Here is a 20,542-nt window from a genome sequence, read left to right as displayed (position 1 = left end):
TCCAAATTTATGGTTAAGTTCAAGCAATAAATTGAATTAGACATTCTGGGGGTATTTTTTCCTGGTTTTTGAGTTGTAAACTTGTATGAAAAGCTCAGATGCAAGAAAGGACACTCGGAATGAAATTGTCTTTCTAGGAAGTTGGTGGGCGCTGCATCTATTATCTTGCTCTTTATTTGGAAAACAAATTTCTTGGTTTGATTGTCTCAGTGGGAATCACCACCCCAAATGTTGCGGCTAAGCGTGTTTCGCTCAATCAGGTCTTTTCTAAGATAGGAACCAAGTTTTGCCAAGAAACTGGCACTCCCCGATTTCCAGACAAATTGTTGGCCTTTCTGTGTGATACATGTGCATGTTTTTCTAAGCCAACTGGGCTAGCCATTAATTATCACTATTTTTCAGACATTCCCTACGATGCTGCCAAAACTATAAAGTTTTGGCGGACGAGTCATTGGATTATCAGTAGAAGAATCCACAAAAAAGTAAACATTTTCGTTTAAATCCCAAATTTTGTCCGGAGTCACATGAATAATAAATCTGCAAAATATTTACCGAATAAACTGAAAGTCTTACTTTTACGTCATCCAGAGTGACTCTTGACGTTGACCCAACAAGGGTAACTTCAGGCTTCATCGCTTGCATCAACTCAAGACAAAACTCCATACTGCCAAATCCAAAACATGTTTAACCACACCATTCTTTTGCGAAATAGTTTAGTATTGAGAAGGTTGCCCTTGGAATAAAATCCGTGGAATTTAGTGAATATGATCCTAATTGACTCCTTCGTTATAGATTGTGTGTCACATTGGGTGCCCTTAGTCAGCGGCCACATTCAAAAGAAAACTTCAAACTGGTTGTTGACTTATAACTATGGAATGGCTGAGAAAATCCTATATGATGTGCCTTAAACTTTCAGTCTACAACCAAAGCTAATAACGCAGTGATAAAATGGTACGTACCAGAAGGAATGTGCTTTCATGTAAGGGGAATGAAGTCCCGACCTGGATAGACGACACACTTGCAAATGGAGATCGTGCTTAAGGAAGATCCAGTTAGCTCACCTGTCTACAAGTAACTTGCGGCATAAAGACCTACATTTACGTTGGAAAAACATGCAAGATATGACATGGCCCGTAATATTTAAAAAATACACCTTGAGCATGTTTTTGTCAACACCAGATCGGCAAGGCTCACATTCAGAACACATAATTACCAGACTCTTATTTATCCGGAGGAGTTGAAATGAAATGGACACGTCGGGTGGCGATTGTAAGTCGGGTATAAAACAGAAAAGTTGAGTGCTGGCTGCACTGAGTGAGCTAAACGCAATTAGTGGCAGTCACCAGCATTGAAATAAATGACCGTCGGAGAAGTGGAATATTCACCAAAAATCTTGTAAATCTTTTTAAAATCCAAAGTTTTTTTTGGTATGGCAATGGAAGATATTGAAATTCATAGCCCTCAAATGTTTTTTACAGTCTGTAATTCAGTAATCTAGTTATACCAATTCCCTCCAGTTTTAGTTGGCGAAAATTAGAATACCAGATCTAAATGGTCAAAATTACACAAATGTATTTGGAAAAAACTTGAAATGTTAGTTACCTCTGAAAACCGATTGATGAATTGGTGCAGAAACGTGTAATAACTGTATCCGTCTTGGATGACGTATGATGTTTAATACGCCCCTGGTCCCATGGGATATGTGATAGAATGAAGAAGTTTTTATTGAACCCTTGAATAAATGGGTCACCTTTGTGCGGGATTGTTTCTGAAGCGTTATCCACATACATTTCTTGACTTTTCCGAAAACAGCTACTTTCTAAACAGCAGTCAACAAACCGAAGCGATATCATTAGCTGTGACCGAGTTTGGCCAATGTGCCGATTGATGACAAGTTAGCTTGTTCTTATTAAATTAACTAGGTTTTCTTACAGGTTGTTCACTGTCTGTCATTCCTCACTGCTCTCATGAATAAAGCTCTTCGTTTGTTGCGATGTCCTCCTGGTCAGTGAAGCAAATTTGTATGGTAGACACCGCCAGAATAAAGTGGGTTTGTGATAATCTGATAATGAATGTAAATGTTTCCAGCTCCATCGACAACAGTTTGCATTCTAGGCGTGAATCTTGATCTAATGATTGCATGCAACGTTGTCCCACAACAGTAATTTGTGAAGCCATCACCTAGTCGCCATCTTATTTGTCCGTGAAAGACCTCACTAACCCAACTTGTTAACAAGGTAAAACAGAACCATATATAGAAACATGTTGTTTTCAGCAATGTAGATTACTACAAATAAGAATACTCAATATCACTTCCGAGTAGATAATGTAAAGTCGCGTATTTTGCTAAGCATGGTTTATTATGCCATTCGAAAGAGAAGGGGATATCTCTCTGGTTGCTTTCGTTGACTTTGGAACTATCATCCTGAGCACTACAACACTTGCTGTCCCTGGCTAACCATAAATATCTCAACCTCTTCCCTTCAATATTTAGCACAACACAATTAGCAGTATTAGTTTGCTTTTGGATAAACTGAGAACCTCGCACTTTCCAAAGACCCAGAATAGCAACAGATGAACGAAATAGAAATGAATTTAAGGGAGTAGTTGCATGACCTGCCAGTTTGATTATCAGAGCAGCAGTCTACCAGATGATGTGCCGAAGGCATATCGACCGATATTTCGGGATAAGTCACAGCACTCATGTGATAAATGTTTAGAAGAATTCAATCAAAGCAAGCCATGGATACCGTATTAACAAGGCATGAAATAACGGTCCCCGATTACGCCTTGATCTGATTGGATCTAAAGTGTCTGGTAAAAGTGACCCCGGAAAAAGGTCTCGAAAGCATGTCTGTGAATGAAATCAGCACTGACCACGAAAGATGTAGTTGCAACCACAGTGTATTTGGTAACAACACAAACCAAACAGTCTTGAAAAAGCCAAGAATATCGCCACTAATTTTACACTCCCAAAAATAGGGAATCATAGGACTGTCACAGTACACAAAACTAAAAAGTACTCTTAGTGAAAACGGAATGACTCTTGTGTAGGTTTGATCTGGCAATTAAAGAGGCACAGAAATCGGGCTGATTAATTACCATGGTATGCCACCACCTCCTGTTTTCTCACGGTTAATCCGATGAATATCAGTAAGCAAGAAATCTATCACCTTGTATTCCAACAAAGATCTCAATGAGTCTCGGACTGCAGGTCGTTCTGAAGAGTAGAAACGAAAATACATGTGGATTGGTTTTGAAGTTCGTGGGTGCATAATATAAAATCTATCTGGGAGTTCAAACGAGAAATGTGACCCGAGATTTTCAGTCACTCTGCTGAAGGTTTTGGAAGAAAAATTCAAGATAGCTTGGAAGTAACCAGCTAGTAAAGAACGATATTACTTGGAGAGCATTCGTTGCTCAAAAGGATGTTTTTTCAACTAATGCTATCCTGGTAGTTGCATATCATAGGCATCTCAAGATAATTTAAAAAATATACATCCAAATATGGTCAATAACAATTTAAAATTTTTCTAGGTCACCAAACGTTTCTTATCTACGTGGTCAGGTTACTGGTTCCGATAAGTTTTGATCGCCAGTGCTATTGACCCGACCTCCATCCTAATACAGAGATAGCACCAAACATAGAAAAAAAATGTTTCAAACCTTCCATGTAAAACTCGCTGATTTTACGTCTTTAGTAAACACAACATTTGGAGCTCCACAGTGCACATTCCGAGATGAAAACCCATCGTGAGAAGAAATAAAACAACGCACTGGTTAAATCATATATGTCTCAAGTCACTCGTTTAATCACAAAAATCAGATTCCGTTTTACGTAACACCACCACCTCATAGCGATACTTACTGTGGGGCGCTCTATAAATGTGGATTCACTAGAGCAGCCAACAGATGAAAAACAAGATGTCTTCAGAAGCAGACGATGTCTAGGCAAGAACATTCAATGATCTGTCATCTCTACACCGAGGGCGTTTTTTGATATGATTTGGAATGACGAGTTTTTCTAACAACGGGAGCAATTTGTTATTACAACCACTACGGAGAAGTAGGATAAGACTACTTGTGAGAACTGCGACAACGACAACTCAGCGCAATAGATATCAGAGAGGAGATATTTACCACACTTTAATGCGCTTTCTACGTGCCAGAATAACATAGAAATTTATCACTAACTCATTAAGACAGTGCTAATGATGTTATAAGTGAAAGGAAACGAAATTCGAAATTCCAAATATTGTTCAAAGTTAAATATGTGTTAGGTTTCTTGCAGAACACTCGGCTGAGGATTAGTAGGAACAAAAATTCCGGCAAAGTCCATTGTGATTTTCTATTCGGCTTCATATATAGAATTTGGTGTTCTAAGAAAACATATTTCTGGATATTTGTAGACTGGGTGTATCTAATGATCCTCAAGGGGGCGCAACCGGCAGGACGTTGTCTGCAGATTTGACCTACCTAACCAGTGATATCAAATCGTTCTTCCAATCAGAAACCATTATTGCCAAGTTTCTTTACTGAAACTGGAATCAGCTTTTGTTAAAATCAGCGCCAGAAGAGCAGTGGTTTTTGGTAAATCCTTTGAATTATTTTTTGGTAGAACGCACGTTCATTTAGTTGAGTGGTTTCTCACTGGAAGCAACTGAACAACTTGAATTTCTCCACAATTGCTGGATACTTGTAACAACAACTTACTCTAAAGGACGTGATTCAATTCCGCTTAGCTGGTCAACGGAACATTGCAGCTCAAACAAAATGGATTACATTTTATTTACCCTGATAAAATTTGAGAATCGATCGTTTGTTGCTTTGCTGTCCAGTTGGTAAAAAATAATCGAACGATAACGATGATAACAGCGCCGAGTTGACTATATTCCCAAGTTACGACTGATTGTACGCAGCGCCCATAAGTATAAAAGTAACTTGAATAATCTGCCCTAAATCCACGGGAAAATGTGGGCCAAGTTGCGACGTAAATTAATGTGGGACCCAACTAAGTTAGGAACGACATTCTGTTTGTCTCCTAGTGTGTTGGGAATTCAGGCAAGAAAGGACATTTGGTTCCATGGTATTTTAATAAATACATGTTAGAAAATCGCTTCACGACTGTCACCCTTTGAACATTCGACGCTGGCGCTAAATTAAAGGCGGGGATAGTCGTAAGAGCATGCTAATACGAATGTGTTGGGCAAGTCCCAGTGTTTGTTCGACGTGGTGCAACAAATCGAGAATAAGTTACAATAACCACGATCTTTGCAACAGATGACTGATTCAGCGGCTGGCATCAAGTTATTCTTGGCCCAAGCGTTTTAATGCTTGTTACTTTGAATAAGATGTCATTCTTACCAGAAGGAACGTCGTAAGAAGCGAGAAATTACTCTAAAATGGCGAGTTAGCAGATAAGACATTTGACAACCCTCAGCTTTGCGGGATGCATTGTTTGTTGCCTTTGCTGAAGGTAGAATAGACAGCGTTACGCGCCAACTTGTTAATCCACAGAAGCAATCTCTGGTACAAGGAAGATAAGCTAAAAAACGTACGATGCTTACTGGATACTCTCAAATACAATTCAATTCCTCCTGCACAGACAAACGTCGAGTGGTTGCAGTTTTGGGGCTTTCTGTAAACGACAATATCGTTTCATTGAGTGGAAGAATATGAAGGAAATCACGTAGTTTGTGAATACGTTTGTTGAAGTGCACTTCAAAATACTGAAAATATAATGTAGTATGGAAATAGTTTGGAAAATTGTCGACTATGCGAACAGTAATGATGTTTTACGATCGGTAAAGGTACGCATATTTAAAGTCATAGAACCGAGTGCCTAAGATGATGAAGCAGATCAAATGGACCAGAAATAAAGAAATTGAATAAACAGACAGGGAACATATTTTCTTTCCGTTTCCTGGCGATAGTAAGAACTGCGTTGTATCCCTTATCGACTGTGGGAGAAAAAATATCAAGCACGTAATCAATCATGTACTCTTTTTTCTTACCAAAATACTGTATCTAGATATTGAAATCGTGAATTTAGTGTAAACAAGCATTCCCAAATTAAAGGCTCCGAAAATATCTTCATTAGCTCGAGGCCAAAAAAACGGAATGGTTTAAAACTAGAATTTATTGTTACTTCAGGTGCACTTATGTATAAATTAGGAAATAGAGACTCAGTATTGCGAAACATTATGATGGTCTTCACTACTTGGCGGGGCTTAAATGTCGGATGGCATTCCAACATGACAGATGTCTCATTCTGAAACGTACATCAATTCTATTTTCACATAAAATAAAACCGTTTATTACTGAAAAAGACGTGCTGTCGGATGTGAAAGTTCTGTGCCGAAACTTCAAATATTCAAATGTTGCCTTATGATGAAACGTTACGTAAAACTTCCATAAGTCTTTCAGTAAAACCACCTAATTTTGACACGTTTTGTTGAAGAAACAAAAACAGACTTAAAAAATAAGCAAACTTCATTTGACGTGGGGTGAAATGTTTTATTGAATGCTTTAGTGGGTTGTTTATCCTTGGAGAGCAAAAAATATCTTCATTTCTATCAGTTTTTTTGTATTAAAATAAAACGTTTATTACGTAAGCTTTGTAAAGTGCACCAAGCATGCAATTTTTCTTGAGTTATTAGTTTTGATTATATTTAGCTTCACCAGACAGACTGGAGTTGATGACTACCTGATACTTGTCTAGGAACTAACCGGCTTATGAAGGACATAGTCATCAAAACTAGACAAATTGACTGACCGTTCCATTAAAGACATCGACATCTCAGTGCAAGTAAAATACTATCCGGTTTCATAGATGTTTGATACAGACCATAACCAGCAGTACAAGTATTGACAGCTTAAAATTACACAAAATGAACCTTGTAAGCAAATCGGTCGAAGCTCAATTCAGCAACTGTCCTTTAACTTTTATCAATTGCACGCGCTTTTTACACCACGTCAGATGATTTTACCTCATTTACGTCGTACACAATAAAAGGGTTATATCAAATGATAGTGAAGGAAAGGGAAAGGTCAACAGTTTCCATTCGTATGAAAGTGATTGTTTTATAAATCTTTTTACCGGTAAGCTGAACCATATTAGGCCTCACGCATAAACCTCATTCGTGTCCATCAGAATGTATCAAGGTATCCTAACATATCAAACTGTGATTAATTGTAAACTTTAAACCGTACTCGAAATTTCAACTGACCTACATTTTGATTTCATCCAAAATTGAAATGTCCTAATTTTGGTTTCTTGCAACTATTGTTATCACGTTAAATACGACTAGATGTAGCCGGTTATTTTAGATAATTCCAGCATCTGAAAATGTTATGGGTCGACTGAATCTTTTTATCAAAAATTCAACGTTTCTGCATGGAACAAACGAGAGACTGAATGCGTTGTTTTGGTTACCACTAAAACAGGCCCGATAATATATGCTAACCTGTTTGTTTATGATTACTGTGCTTTTTAACCTTGTGTAATTTAGATATCTAGAGCAGTCCAATAACTTAGATTTGTTAAAATTCAAATTTTTCAACCTATTATGTGATGCAAAGTCAAATCGGGAATCATGCCAGGGTACGTGATATTGCATAAACCAATATGCCTAATTAGTGTAAGAGATGTTTTTTCCGAAGACTGCTAGTTATGTTGTTTTGAACAAATTCAAATGAGAATATTTGATTTCCACAAAGATATTTGTTAGCCTTTAGTTGCAGAATGAAGCAGGACATAAACTAAGGATGGCCACGCACGTTTTTTTCGATACTTGCAATTTGCCTTAAAGAATAATTGGTACATAGGCCATCCACCTAACGTAAATGTTTGCTTATCCAGCGTTTTTTGCGCCAGTTATTTAGTATGTTTTTTAGAAACGAATTCACACTGTTACGCCTCATTCTTTACCGGAAGGCGTGCATGTTCAAATGCATGAGTGAAACTTGCTAATAAAAGTGATAAGTTATAAGGTGGGAAAATATAACAATGAGAAGTTCGGCCTATGACTTTATTGCAAACTCCTCATGCAATGCTTCTCGGGATAGCAAATGTCCGACTGCTCAGAACAGACTTCCTTAACATTAATCACACTAAAACAAGAAGCCAATCCGTCCGATCTCGGATTTATTTGGGTGACAGTGTACGGTGAATTTTGTGTAAGTAATCAGGATGGTGAGCCGGTCCAAAAACGCCAATACTTCATGGGTAAAGGGAGATTTCTCAAGAAAATTGATTTCAAAGTAAACTAGATTACCTCACCATCACCGTAAGGAAAAAACACAGAATAGCAATTACGCATTAAATCATCAAGTTTCCGGCAACCTTACAAGTAGTACATTACGAGTATAAATCAAAGAGTTATTCTGACTAGTTGTTTCTTGCCATCTACGTCACTGCAAGCGCTCAATATCACTAGATTCGCTGAGGCATTCGTTCTCATCTAAGTTATTTTTCTTTCTTTCCTCTGGAAGCTGAACTAATAGAATTGAGGATAAAATTAACACTAATCAATGATTGTGAGGTTGGTTTGATTAAGCGTTAGAGCGATGGTTTCACGGTCGGTCATAATGTTGAGAGGTGAACGAAATCATCCACTCGGTTAACAGATATACAGACGGTAAAACTGGTAGCTTACAAGTATTATCACAGATTTTTACTAAAAATCGTACCTAAAATGACGCACAACCCACAAACCATGTAAATAAGGCTAATGGCAATGTGTAATTATAGTGTGATTTTCAGCATGTCATATACGCTTTCCCGTCAAAAAAACTGATAGTCTGATTTTGGAATGGAACGACTATTAATTTCTGCTTCTCCTTCATTATTTTTTCTTGGGCTCAATTTTATTCGCTTGTTTTTGCGCCGACTGCACTGATTTCCTGCTTGGACTGGTGGTCCAGTTTCCTTGCCAGCGCTCTTAGTCTACTCCTCTTATAGGAATATTATCACGCAAAACATCTCAATAAAAATGTTCGTCGCCAAAGCATGTATTTTCTTCATACACTGGCGTATCATTTCGGTCCATCTAGCCGTTTTTGCTGATTTCAACTCCAGCGACGCATTCAAGTGTTAACCAAAAATTTTTATGGGGAAGCCTAAAGGCATTAAAAACAAATAACAGAACAAAAGAATCAGTTAACTGAATGACGTAATTTAATTTGATCATTCAGTACAATAGGCCCCCAAAACATCGTTGGAGCGATGCTTTTTCCATTCCCTAAAAACCATTCAGTTGAGGTTTAATGATATTCCTAATCGTTTGCCAGCATTTGAGAAGGTAGTAAAACACTTAAAAACAAGGCAGTTAAACAGAGGTAAAGGAAAAAGTTTAAAATAAGTACCGGCCGCTGGAATAATGCTACGCGGCACCAGAAACTGTCAAAACATGCAACCGCCACGTAGCAGTTATTGATTTTTGTTCCTGAACAGCTATTTCTCGATAGTGAAGAGCAATGTCATCAAAGTGACTGGAACTTCTAATGGATACACAAAATTACTGGCTTTTGAATCAAATCGTACAGCGAAAATTACCAGTGACGTTGTGTGCAAACAACATATCAAATAAAGATTAGAATATCTTTCACGTGTTTTCCTCAAACTCCGCAATCGTCCCTTGACCAATTGCGAGATTAGCTGATCGCCAATCGTGCGCGGACATTTGTATATCTTAAAATGACGACTGGTTTTGTAAATAAAGTCAGTCTATACGGTAGGTTCGGGTAGCTCCGTGCTGCTGTACAGAATTTCTGAACATTTGGCATAGGTTTGCTTCATTTAGAGGGTGTAGTACCAATTGAAAACAGTTAGCTTTTGGGAAATGTCAAGCACTCCGCTATCTGCTGAAGTACTGGCCCATTATATACACACCTGATGTTTCAAACTGCCTGAGACACTGCTCTCAACTTTGAAATAGTGCGCCTTTTCTTCCAGTTTTTTCACATAATATTGAGTTGGATCTTTCACGCTGTCGTCCACCCAGCTGGCTTGCAGTTTGCTTCAGTTTGTCACAGCATAATTGTTTAAGCCGAAGCATATTGTCCAATACACCGTCGAGGGAGTTTTGTTGTTGCTTTCCTCTGAGAGTTGTGGTGGGATAGACCCCCAAGTTCTTACTAAACATTTCCAAAATCACACTCGATGTATAAGTCGGGTAGCTAAAATTATACATGCACACAGACACAAAGATGTCTAATAATGGTACATTTTTCTCCATGTTCTTTTTCTGTGTAAGTAGCAAATCCCTCCCTCTTATGAGTATGACGGTAAAGTTCGCCCGTACATGTGACATGCAAGAGGTAGACGTTAACCTACGAACATGGCTTAATGAGTTAAAAAGCACGGTTGCTCTCAATGTGCCTCTGGATGTTTCAAGATGCAATGCTCTCCAATAAGCAAAGCAAACTCTGTGCAGTCTTAACCAGTAGATTCCTTTTCATCACTTTATTTCGGTTTGTATTTCAAGATCGTCCTCTGAAAAGTACCTCGAGCTTGCCATTTCAGATATCCCCACGTGGCTCTGTCACGTTAGATATGCTTTGAATAAGATCCAAGAACTGGTATTTTTCACTCTCATTGTATCGAAATATTGGTAGTTCGGGTGCAATAAGTGGTTGTAGATCAGGTGGCTATTTGACAAGATTGGCCATCTGCTTGCTTTTTTTGCCACCGATAGTAGGCCCAAACTCGGAGTGCTACGCACAGTGCACAACGTGCTCCTGAGTTGTGTCACTTCAAGTTAATTTCCTTTCTTCTATGATACCCTACAGTTAGCGGATAACAGGATTCTGCCTTGTTGCATGATCTCAGAAACTTGCTTCTAGACTTAGTGGACAAACAAAGGATGGGCATGGTAACTGTTTAATTGGTATTTATGGGAATGCTTGCTGTAACTTGCTTTTAGGAGGACCATCCAATAATATCACCCTTTCCAACTCTCTAAAAGCGTTTTCGATTTTATCATTAGACTAGCATCTAAATTCGCCTGTAATGTTGCCTGAGCCATCCGTAATTCCGTTCTTCCATGATAATCCTGGTACCAGGTTGTTAGTACAATTTTTCAGACAGCATGACGGCTAAGGCTTCAAGCTTGCAAATCACATTTCATTCCCTATTTTCTCTGTGTTTCTAACTTTAGTTGTCCGAGCTGAAAACCTAAATTTCTGGGCGTAAATCTTTTATTCACAATGGAGTAATTGAATATACCACACAAGTAACTGCTAACCAAAGGTCTCCGCTCATAATTTAAAAACTTTTACAAGACTTTGCAGCTTACGGCCATTGGTAATCTGCCGCAATCAAACGTCCGTTCGATTCCAAACTCAACGTCAATCAGTTGAGAAGAAATAGAGCCTCAGCGGAAGTGAGAAAAGTCTTTGACAGGGGGAAATAAGTTCTCGTTTAGGAACAAAGGGACTTTTTTGGTGAGCAAAAGTAGCCTGGCGTAGATGGAAAGTGTATACAATTTATTTGATTTATCGTCCCAAGAGTCAGTATTGGTGGCTAAACCAGTCTGAGTGTCTGGCTTGTTGATGCACTCAGTTTGTCTGCCCTCAGGTTCCAGACCTCGCCAGACATTGCACCGAGTCAGAGAAATTTCTCTCTGCACTACTGATAGTAATCTGCCTTCTTGAAAGTTAAAAAAATACCCTAGCAACATTGAAATGTAATTCGTTAAAATCGTCTTACTGGTCTTCTGTTTTACATTAGGCGTACTGATAGGTAACAGCTGGCCTTACTCGAGTGCCATGTAGGTAAACATTTCATGATTGTGGAAAGCTGTTTTGTGGAATTTATTGGTTGGTAGCATAGGTTTTGCTGTGTGATACGAAGCACAATCTAGCTAATTAACCCTTAGTTGTTTCCACTGACTATAATGATCTCACCATTGCACTAATAATGATGTATGTTTTGGACTCGTATATTCCTAGGTACCAACATTGTTTTCTTCTGGCTTGAAGTGCAGGCACTGATGAGCAATTTGAAATGTTTCTAGGTTGTTGTGCTTATGTGTGCATACAGCGCAGAAACCTGTATTCAAGTACATTTGCTCATAAAATGATAAGTACATCAGTAATAAGAAGGACTTAATAATTTCCTTGCCAGCGTCTGGACTGGCTGGTGATTATGCAGTCCTTTATAAAGAGTTTGCTTCGAGTAGTTTGCTGATATCAAACATTCTATTCGCATCAATGCGCGAAATTTTCCTGAAATCAGATACATTCCAGAGCGTCATTTCGAGTTATCGTAAACAATAAGAAAATGAGATAGAAAAACTAACGAGAGACAATATATTTGTGAATTTTCGGATCAATACAACCGCGAGAGTTGTACTCATAGTTCTCATTGACAGGATGTAGCAAACATAGGTTATTTGCTTAAATATTGGATAATAAGCACAGTACCTTTGGGTTTAGAGAAAAATCTCCATTCTTTCTCACGGACTTTAGAGTTTGAACACGTACATCTTCGGTGGTTAAAAATGAAATTGTGGCTGAGTAAAGAAATGCTCCAAACACAACAGCACTAGAGTACTTTGGGCTTTGGCTGATTTGCTAACTGTTGGCCCAAGCCACCCGTAAGTCATAAATTTAACATTGTATATTGTATCACTATTTATAAGGTGTTGATATCAGAGCATTGCCTAAAATAACAATTTTTTGTTTTTCTTGTATGAGTTAGCATAGTTTGGAATGATGTGCGCTTTAAGCGCCTTGTGACGGGTTATGTACTCGGGTATTGTAAGTGATGAAGGCGGGCTGACTGCACAAATGGGCAGACTTAGCGCTGTTGAGACTGAGTGGTCGTGTTGGCTTGGATTTAGGACGTCCTTACAACAACGGACACCCGGTGGGGTTATGTATTGGCCACAGATTACTTCCGCGCAATATTAATGCCTGAAAAGTCAAGGTAGTTGGCCCTAATAAGGAGAGTGCGGAGGAAGAACTATTCCACCTGACATGCACAGCAGGCCCAAGAAGGCCTTGATGAGCAAAAATATCAGCGATATTAACGGATCGCACATTTCTGAACTGAAAGGATGCATAAATCGCTGGTATTGACACTTTTAACCAGAGCTCAACTCGCCACCTGATAGTGCTCAGCCAGGTTCCCAGCTGGTAGCACAGCCCCAGAAGCACCGACAACCTCAAAAATAAAGGAGTATCTGTTCAGCGTCACCTAGTTGCTGGGTTTGCTGGACTCCCACCTAATATACTCAAAGACAGAGGTCGATTCCTCGGTCAGCGTTTGTTTAACTTGGTTGGCTCTGTCTGAGCGAGAGGGACTCTCTCAACCAGCTGGAGTGATTGTTGAAGTTTCCGGATACGATTAAATTTGACAATACCCAATATCAAAGCGATGAGTTTAGTTCGAGGATCCACGGTGCTACATAAAACTGAGCAAAATTATACAGCGAAACTCAATTGTCCACGTTCGCGGCTAAGGGGTATTGATAGTGTCCATGCTGCCGACTTCTATCTTGATTGTCTGGGTGGACGTTGGAGGTGTAGACATTTCGAATTCTTGCAAAAGAGTAGCACTAGGACTCCACTGTCTTTATTTTTCTTCTCGCGATCATGATTTTTACTCACATAAGATGACGTGTTTGAACTTCAGTAACGTTCTCATCTGATATTGCTGACTCCATTGAGACCACGATGTCTGTAGCTATACTTCAACTAACGAGTTTTCTGTCTGCCACAGCGATAAATTAGCCTCTCCGAGAAGCTGGTGTAACAAGGATTCCTAGATCGACTTTTTTTTGGAAAATAGTTTTCCATGAAAGTAATTAACTTATACGTAAATTTCATTTTAACCTGTCGTCAAACACACATTTTATCACAAATTAATGCGACATGAGGTAGTGGGATAAACTGATATTGATCAGCAAGAAATTTGTCACGCATTGTGCCAAAACTTTAAAGGTGATATCCTCCGCCGAGGAAAAAAAAGCACTAGGTATCGTTTAGTTGACCAAAAACTGACTACACTTTCTGGATTGACTGACAATTAGAAAGCTGATCACAGTGCAGTTGAAATGAAAAAAGATTAATTGCGTTTGGTTGTTCGAGGATTGTATATGTTGCATCATTAACCTTAAGGCACCATTCTGACGCAAAAATGACATGACTTTAGTGACTATTCATATTTGGAAGCATGACCCTTTATAGAAACGATGTGGGCATATTTGTGGAACGCTTGTTGCACAGTGGGAAATGTGCCTTAATTAGTCTTTAAAAGCTATCGCAGAAAGCCATCGCGCAGTCCATAGAAAGAGTGAAAAAAGAGAGTGAAATAAGCCACACAGTCCAAGCGGCTGTTTTTGAAACTATCCCTAAAGGCATCAAAAGGTCTGAAAAGTTCTGAGGCGAAGGTTAAAAATCAGTTGAAAATGTGCTTGAAATAACAGACTCATATGTTAACAACAGTACGAACAACTGAATCAATCACCTCACACATCAACTCTCACTTCACGTTTTTTTCTAATACAAACAGGTTGGACGTAGAATTACATCTAGTACTGTAGGCCTTATTGGAAAGTTTCTGACGAATGAGTTTATGCCTACCTTGAGGGAAACTACTCCAAAGGGAACTTAAATCTTTCGGACAGTTCAAAGCCAATTTTGCATTACTGAAAGCTTGTCAGCTAAGCGTAGTATCCGAGTTTCCTTGGGTTTGGTTGTTGAGGTTTCCGATACGGAACTTTGAGTGGCGCGTAGGTTCGACGATCCCGATTATCAAAAGGAAGAACTGGGTCCGAAATTCAACGGCACCACTTAAAAGGGGTAGGCAAATGTATACAACAAACCTCAATTGTTCACGTTCGTAGCGCACACAAGTACACAGGTCTGTCCCTAACCGGCACAGTGCAGTCAACTTCCGCATTCACACACACATTCACACATACTAGTACCCAAGTGTCTGACGGACTGCTTTTGCGGCAAGCCGAGTGGCGTGGGCGCAGGTGGAGTGCTCAAAGTACATTGGCGGAGTAAGCAAATGACTGGGGGAAATACAATCAGGTCAAATTAGATTCAGTACTGGTTATTTACTCACAAACAAGCGAAGTTCACGAAATACACACAAATGCACGCAGATTTATTTTCCACTAATTCCACCCGCATCCTTCTTTTACGTAATTCTTCAACTGAATATACTGCATAGAGTCACGACATTCAAGACATCACAGTATATTTTTCTAGGGTAAACTGCTCACAGTTGCTCACAGTACAATTTGTACAATTTGGCTTCAAATCGAATATAAGACTGGCGAAGGTTCATCGACTACGTCGTAAGCTCCTAAAAAGGAAAGCCCGCATTGGGTTGTTGATACGTCTACAGGCTCTCCCTAGTTTATTCTCTACCAACAAATGTTCATCAGTAACTGGGTGATACACAGAATATAACATTAGAACCTGTTTGATACCCGTTATTTGGTCTCAGAACATGTAATGCCGGTGAACGTCTCGTTCTTGTTCAGCGGTGGATCTCAGACATTATGCTCTCTTCCTCAGTCAGCTTTTGCGGATGGAACGGTCCATGACTCCATGAGAGTTGTATAAACGATATCAAAATTGCATCTGACGCCACTCATGATTCAATTGTTTCTTCCAGTAATTTTATCCCACGACTAATTTCAATATGTTACTAAGTAGAAAATACTGAGGTGGTACATTGAAACACATTAAACGCACACAGCTCACGATCTTCGTCCCAACTCAATTGGAACAAAATCTTACGCATTGACTCTTATGGGTTAGTTGACAGTTGCATATACGAGATTAACACATGAGCCAAATAACGGATATCCGTAAAGGCCTCTTTAAAAGACATATGGAAACCGGGCAACCTAAATAAACGGTCTATAATGGGTCAGAAAGCATTCACAACTGCTTCTGTCAAATAAGGACAGGAATATCTCTTCTCGTACTGAAAATGGCTTTGGGTCAAACTGCAGTTTGAATTGATTTATTCTAAGTTTCGGATTCCAAAATCATCAATCATATTACCTACATCAGAACTTTATTGTACACGTTTGTCGGTCAAAGCATTTGCAACACTCACGTTTTACTTGGGCGAGTCATTAGAGCGCATGGGCTCCTATTCCTCGAACCTATGTGTGCGAAGGAAATTTTTCTCATGACAAAATCAACAATCCGACACCAGACAAACGTGTTCAACAATTTAGGTCGCTCATTATTAATCCATGTTTTTTTGGGGGTGTAAGCTACATGACGTAGATGATTGCGCAAAATTCGTCACAACTTCCTCAGTCGCCGCGTTCTTGTTGGGATCACTTGCTGGGATGAACAACTTTATTCTTGGGAGGAATTTGGGAGGCTCTGGTAACAAGCTTGTCACAGTACAGCTACTGAGGTAACAGTTTGGCTCCACAACGTTATTCATCAAGGAAGATGACTTCACAAATATGTTTATCAGAAGCACACTGACCATTTAGACCTTTAAGATGGTTTACACTTTGCAGCAAATTGTTGTTGTCAACTACCAGTATGACAACCGGAGCGCATTTATGATGGTAAGGATATAATAGTACACTCTAGTCTGGATTCTGAGCGTTTTTTTGAGGCTAAGATTAGTTATTCGCACACAGCATTCGTAGAACATTTTTAGTAGTGTTCATCAGGCTAAACGCATCGTGTCTTAATTAATCACCTGAAACCACTAGTGTTCAAAAATCGCTTTAAGACTACAAGACCAAAATGTAAAACGTCTCTAAATTCACTCAGCAATTTCAACGAAGGGTGTGCGGATTTTGCCAACTAAAGTAGAATTTGTCGCAAACCGCCAAACAACTAACAGAAAAAGATTCATACACGGACATCTTGGAGTTATCAGGGGCATTCGAGTACTGGAAGTCCGAACGACAAATTCAAAAGTGATAGACAAACAGATGAGAATGACAGCAGATGAGGGAGAAGCCTCATCTTCTGAGAACAACAAGAACTGACACGTGAGATAGACACTGCATAATTAGCAAAAAATAACCGGTTAAGAATGGGAGAAAACAGTCGTTCACGCGAGAGACAGGTAAGCAAAACTTAAGGCAAGGTCTGAAGAAATTTGGCAGAAAAAGGAGTTTTCTTCACAGTTCATTAGAGCAGGCAAGCATACGTGCCTGAATACAAACAGAATAGCAGACAGCAGAAAGCTTGTCATATCAAACGCTAAAAGATTTTTTAATGATTCACACAGTAAAGTTTCACGGTACTTCAACTAGAAACACCAGCATTTCACACCTGATCTGTTGCTTTCATCAGAGGTAGTTCTGTTGAAACGTCACTGCTGGATCTAGAGCTCTAAAATGATCCTATCAGCAGTCAATTTACTCTGATACACAAAAAAACGCTATTTAGGAAATTTTGCCACTTATTTGACTGCAACATATAAAAAAATTTTTTATCAAACGAAAATCAATACAAACCCACGTCTTGCAGGATTTTGATGAAACAAAATGGTGTGATGTATCGGGGTTCAAATTTGAGCAAAAACGGTATTTATATGTATCACGATATCTTAAATAACGTAGCGGATGAAACATGAGGCGGCCTGGTGCAGCACATTCAGTTGCCCGGAAACATCAAAAACGAGAGATTAAGTTGTTTTCCAGGTGAGTCTTCCGCAAAACCAAATTAGTTTGCAAGTGAGTGTATTTCGATAACTGTATTTACAGTTCATGGCACTTTTAAACATCCTGAATGCACGTGATTATTGTGTTTATCTACCAAACTGGCGCACGAAATTGCACATTCGGTATAAACTAAACACACTACATTGCTAAATCGTTCCGTATGTAACATGCAACTATTCGTTTGAATTGCAATAGGTTAAAGTCATCCCACTTGATGGGTGACTTATTTAAGCTACGTAGCATGATGAAGGGGATGGAATTTAAATCTTGAAACATTACAGCTACACTTCATAGTGCCGTCCAATGAGCAATCAGATAGAGATGTACTATTATTACTGTTATGAACATAAACGCAAGCGCTTTAGTAGGTGCTTCCCAGCAGAATCTTAACTCCATAGTCTTATACTAAAACATATCCCAGCACTTCCTTGCTTAATCGACCGATTCCATGTGTCCTTTCGTGTTATCGGATGTTACCCAAGACACACAAAATCGCATTTCGGTTTCTTCCCAAAACCAAAATGTCCAGCCAGACGATTAAACGATTAACCCCAAACACTTTCCCAATATTACACCACGATTAGCCATCCAAACGTTTTCACAACGCGATCATTGCCGTGTAGTAAAATATACTTCTAGATACATCATCCAACGTTTAGAGACTAGTAGACACAAAAGAGCCTCGACTCGTTATTTCAAGAAGTGGTGTACTTTGGTTTCGTGAAATCTGCATCATGGAAAGAAAGTTTTCCAAAACGACCGTCATAAAAACATTCATGGCGTTAGTTAATAAGACGGTTTTTATCCGATGTTTCTTTGTTTTTTCTAGGGCGTTCTGTATTCTAATATCTACCGCTTGCTCGCTCACCAAACAAATTAAGTCACGCTTCTTATTTTTCGATAGAAATACTATTAGTGTAGCCAATTCCATTTCGCTGAAAGCCCTAAAATATTCGTGCTGTCACTGTGTACAACAAATATTTGTTGACAATGGTCTTTTTTCTCGACACTCATTTCAGAATCTCGGTTGCGAATTCTGATTGGTCTAAATTGAGATTGTGAGGTGCCCAATCAAATACGTTCTCATTGAGACTCAGGATGTCAGATGTAAAATATTCCGGTACAAAAATATCTCGCCGAAATTACATCGAGATACCAGTTCCAAATGTTTGGTGAAAAATATATTTTCAACCTCGTATGGTTGACTTTAACGTTCCTGTGCTTCACTCTGGGACACTTCTTCAACATTCCCATCAAGCCCGGTTATATAAGGCTCCAAAGCTTGGACTTTGGTGAGTTTACTCTAACTGTTTTGTTGTTTTTGTGAGTTCAAAACGGTGTTAGTTTAATAGCACTACGGTTAACCCTTTTTCTACAGTGGCAAAAATATAAATTAGAAAGGAGAATTCATGACAAATAGCCTTGGGGTTGCCTATTCATCAAAATTCCTTGATTACTAAAGTTTTTGTCGACCGAACTCATTTGTAAGCTCAAGCGAACACCTGGAAGAATAAAGTCAATGAGCAAATCTGCGGTTAAAGAACTTTCCACAATTATCTGTCTAGAAAATAGTTAGCTGACTGTTACTTGTGCGGTTAACTTCAGTTACTCTAAACGCTAGAAGTTATTCAACTATACAAACAAGCTGAATGAAATTTCGTAGCCTGTGCGGTCAACGGGATGTTAAACAGATAGGTTTGCTGAACTGATTGGAAAAGTGTTTTTTAAATCATTTTCCTTTTTGCCAATTTGAGCAATTCCGACTGATTATTCTAAACAGTGTTGATTCAGTGTCCCCAAACTGCAGTCCGCACAGGATTCTATAACCTGGACACAAATGCATCTGTAGTTTTCGGGAAACCGGGAGAGAAGTAAGTTCATTTGATATTTGTCCCCGGCCCTAAACTGCCTAGTCGATGATAAATTCCAGGCAAATCCGACCGAATCGTTAACTGTGGTATGTAGCATGTCCCTTTACCGGGTAACCTTATAGCATCTGCCTGTATGCTCTGATTATTTTTACATTGTAAATCGACTGTTTTTGTGCGCACCTAATGAGCCGAATTTAATCCACTGACATTTCGCAAAACTAATTTCCATTTTTCATCCACTAGATATATCCATCATCAGAATTGCAGTCCCGAAACTAAAATCCAAAAAACATCTCCTACAAACCAACTGGAGAGGTATAAACGCTTAGTGTAACGAAACGACGTTCGGATGGGCAACTAATAATTTTTATCTTTGACATGTAAACATATTCACAACCCGCCTTTGGTCTAGGTGATGTCTATAAATCATAGTAACAAGGCAATTCAAAATCGGAGAAGGACGAACAAACTAAATATGTTTAGTTAGAGGATAATTTTGGTTTGTCATCATCCAGCTGGGCAAAATCAGCTGTACCGATCAGTAGTGCTGCTTTCTCACAAAGAATATTTATCATTTTGATGAACGTTTTGCGCTTGAAGTATTTTCAACCAGAGTCATGCAAAGTCAAACGCTATGTCGTCGTTTATATAGTGTAGCACGTAGGTTTTAGGCAACCTTCGTGGAGGAAGCGCAATAAGCCGTGTGATATTTCCCCGTCAAAACTGCCACAACCACTACATGCTTCAAAAACGTCTTCAGATAGCACTACAGGCGATTTCTATCAGCAAAAGCTATGTTCTTCGCAGAACAATACGAAACTTTTCGGGCAGTTTAAAAAATAGAAAAATCAAGGGTCTGGTTAATACGACTGTCAGACCAAGAAAAATTTTGTGATAAAGTGACGATATAAGAAAAGTATTTTAATTAAATCTAACTCAGCAGGATTTGTGAGGTTTTCTCAATCCCCTCCAAGTAAGAATGACTAGACTCAAGAAGAA

At 39.0% G+C, this 20,542-nt stretch overlaps 1 protein-coding gene across 1 annotated transcript in view; it reads right to left on the bottom strand.

Annotated features, from left to right (window-relative positions):
* Positions 1–20,542, bottom strand: part of T265_04907 (hypothetical protein) — a gene marked incomplete at both ends in the record, with an annotated part of 146,454 nt that overhangs the window by 26,726 nt on the left and 99,186 nt on the right. Inside the window, one exon of the mRNA XM_009169767.1 lies at positions 3,103–3,220. Within this exon, the coding sequence (XP_009168031.1) occupies positions 3,103–3,220 (118 nt within the window). The remainder of the gene's footprint in view (positions 1–3,102; positions 3,221–20,542) is intronic.

The sequence above is a fragment of the Opisthorchis viverrini genome (assembly GCF_000715545.1).
Source record: "Opisthorchis viverrini unplaced genomic scaffold opera_v5_86, whole genome shotgun sequence".
Classification (NCBI taxonomy): domain Eukaryota; kingdom Metazoa; phylum Platyhelminthes; class Trematoda; order Opisthorchiida; family Opisthorchiidae; genus Opisthorchis; species Opisthorchis viverrini.
Note: the sequence above shows the minus strand (reverse complement) of the source record. Positions and strands in the feature narration are given on the sequence as shown.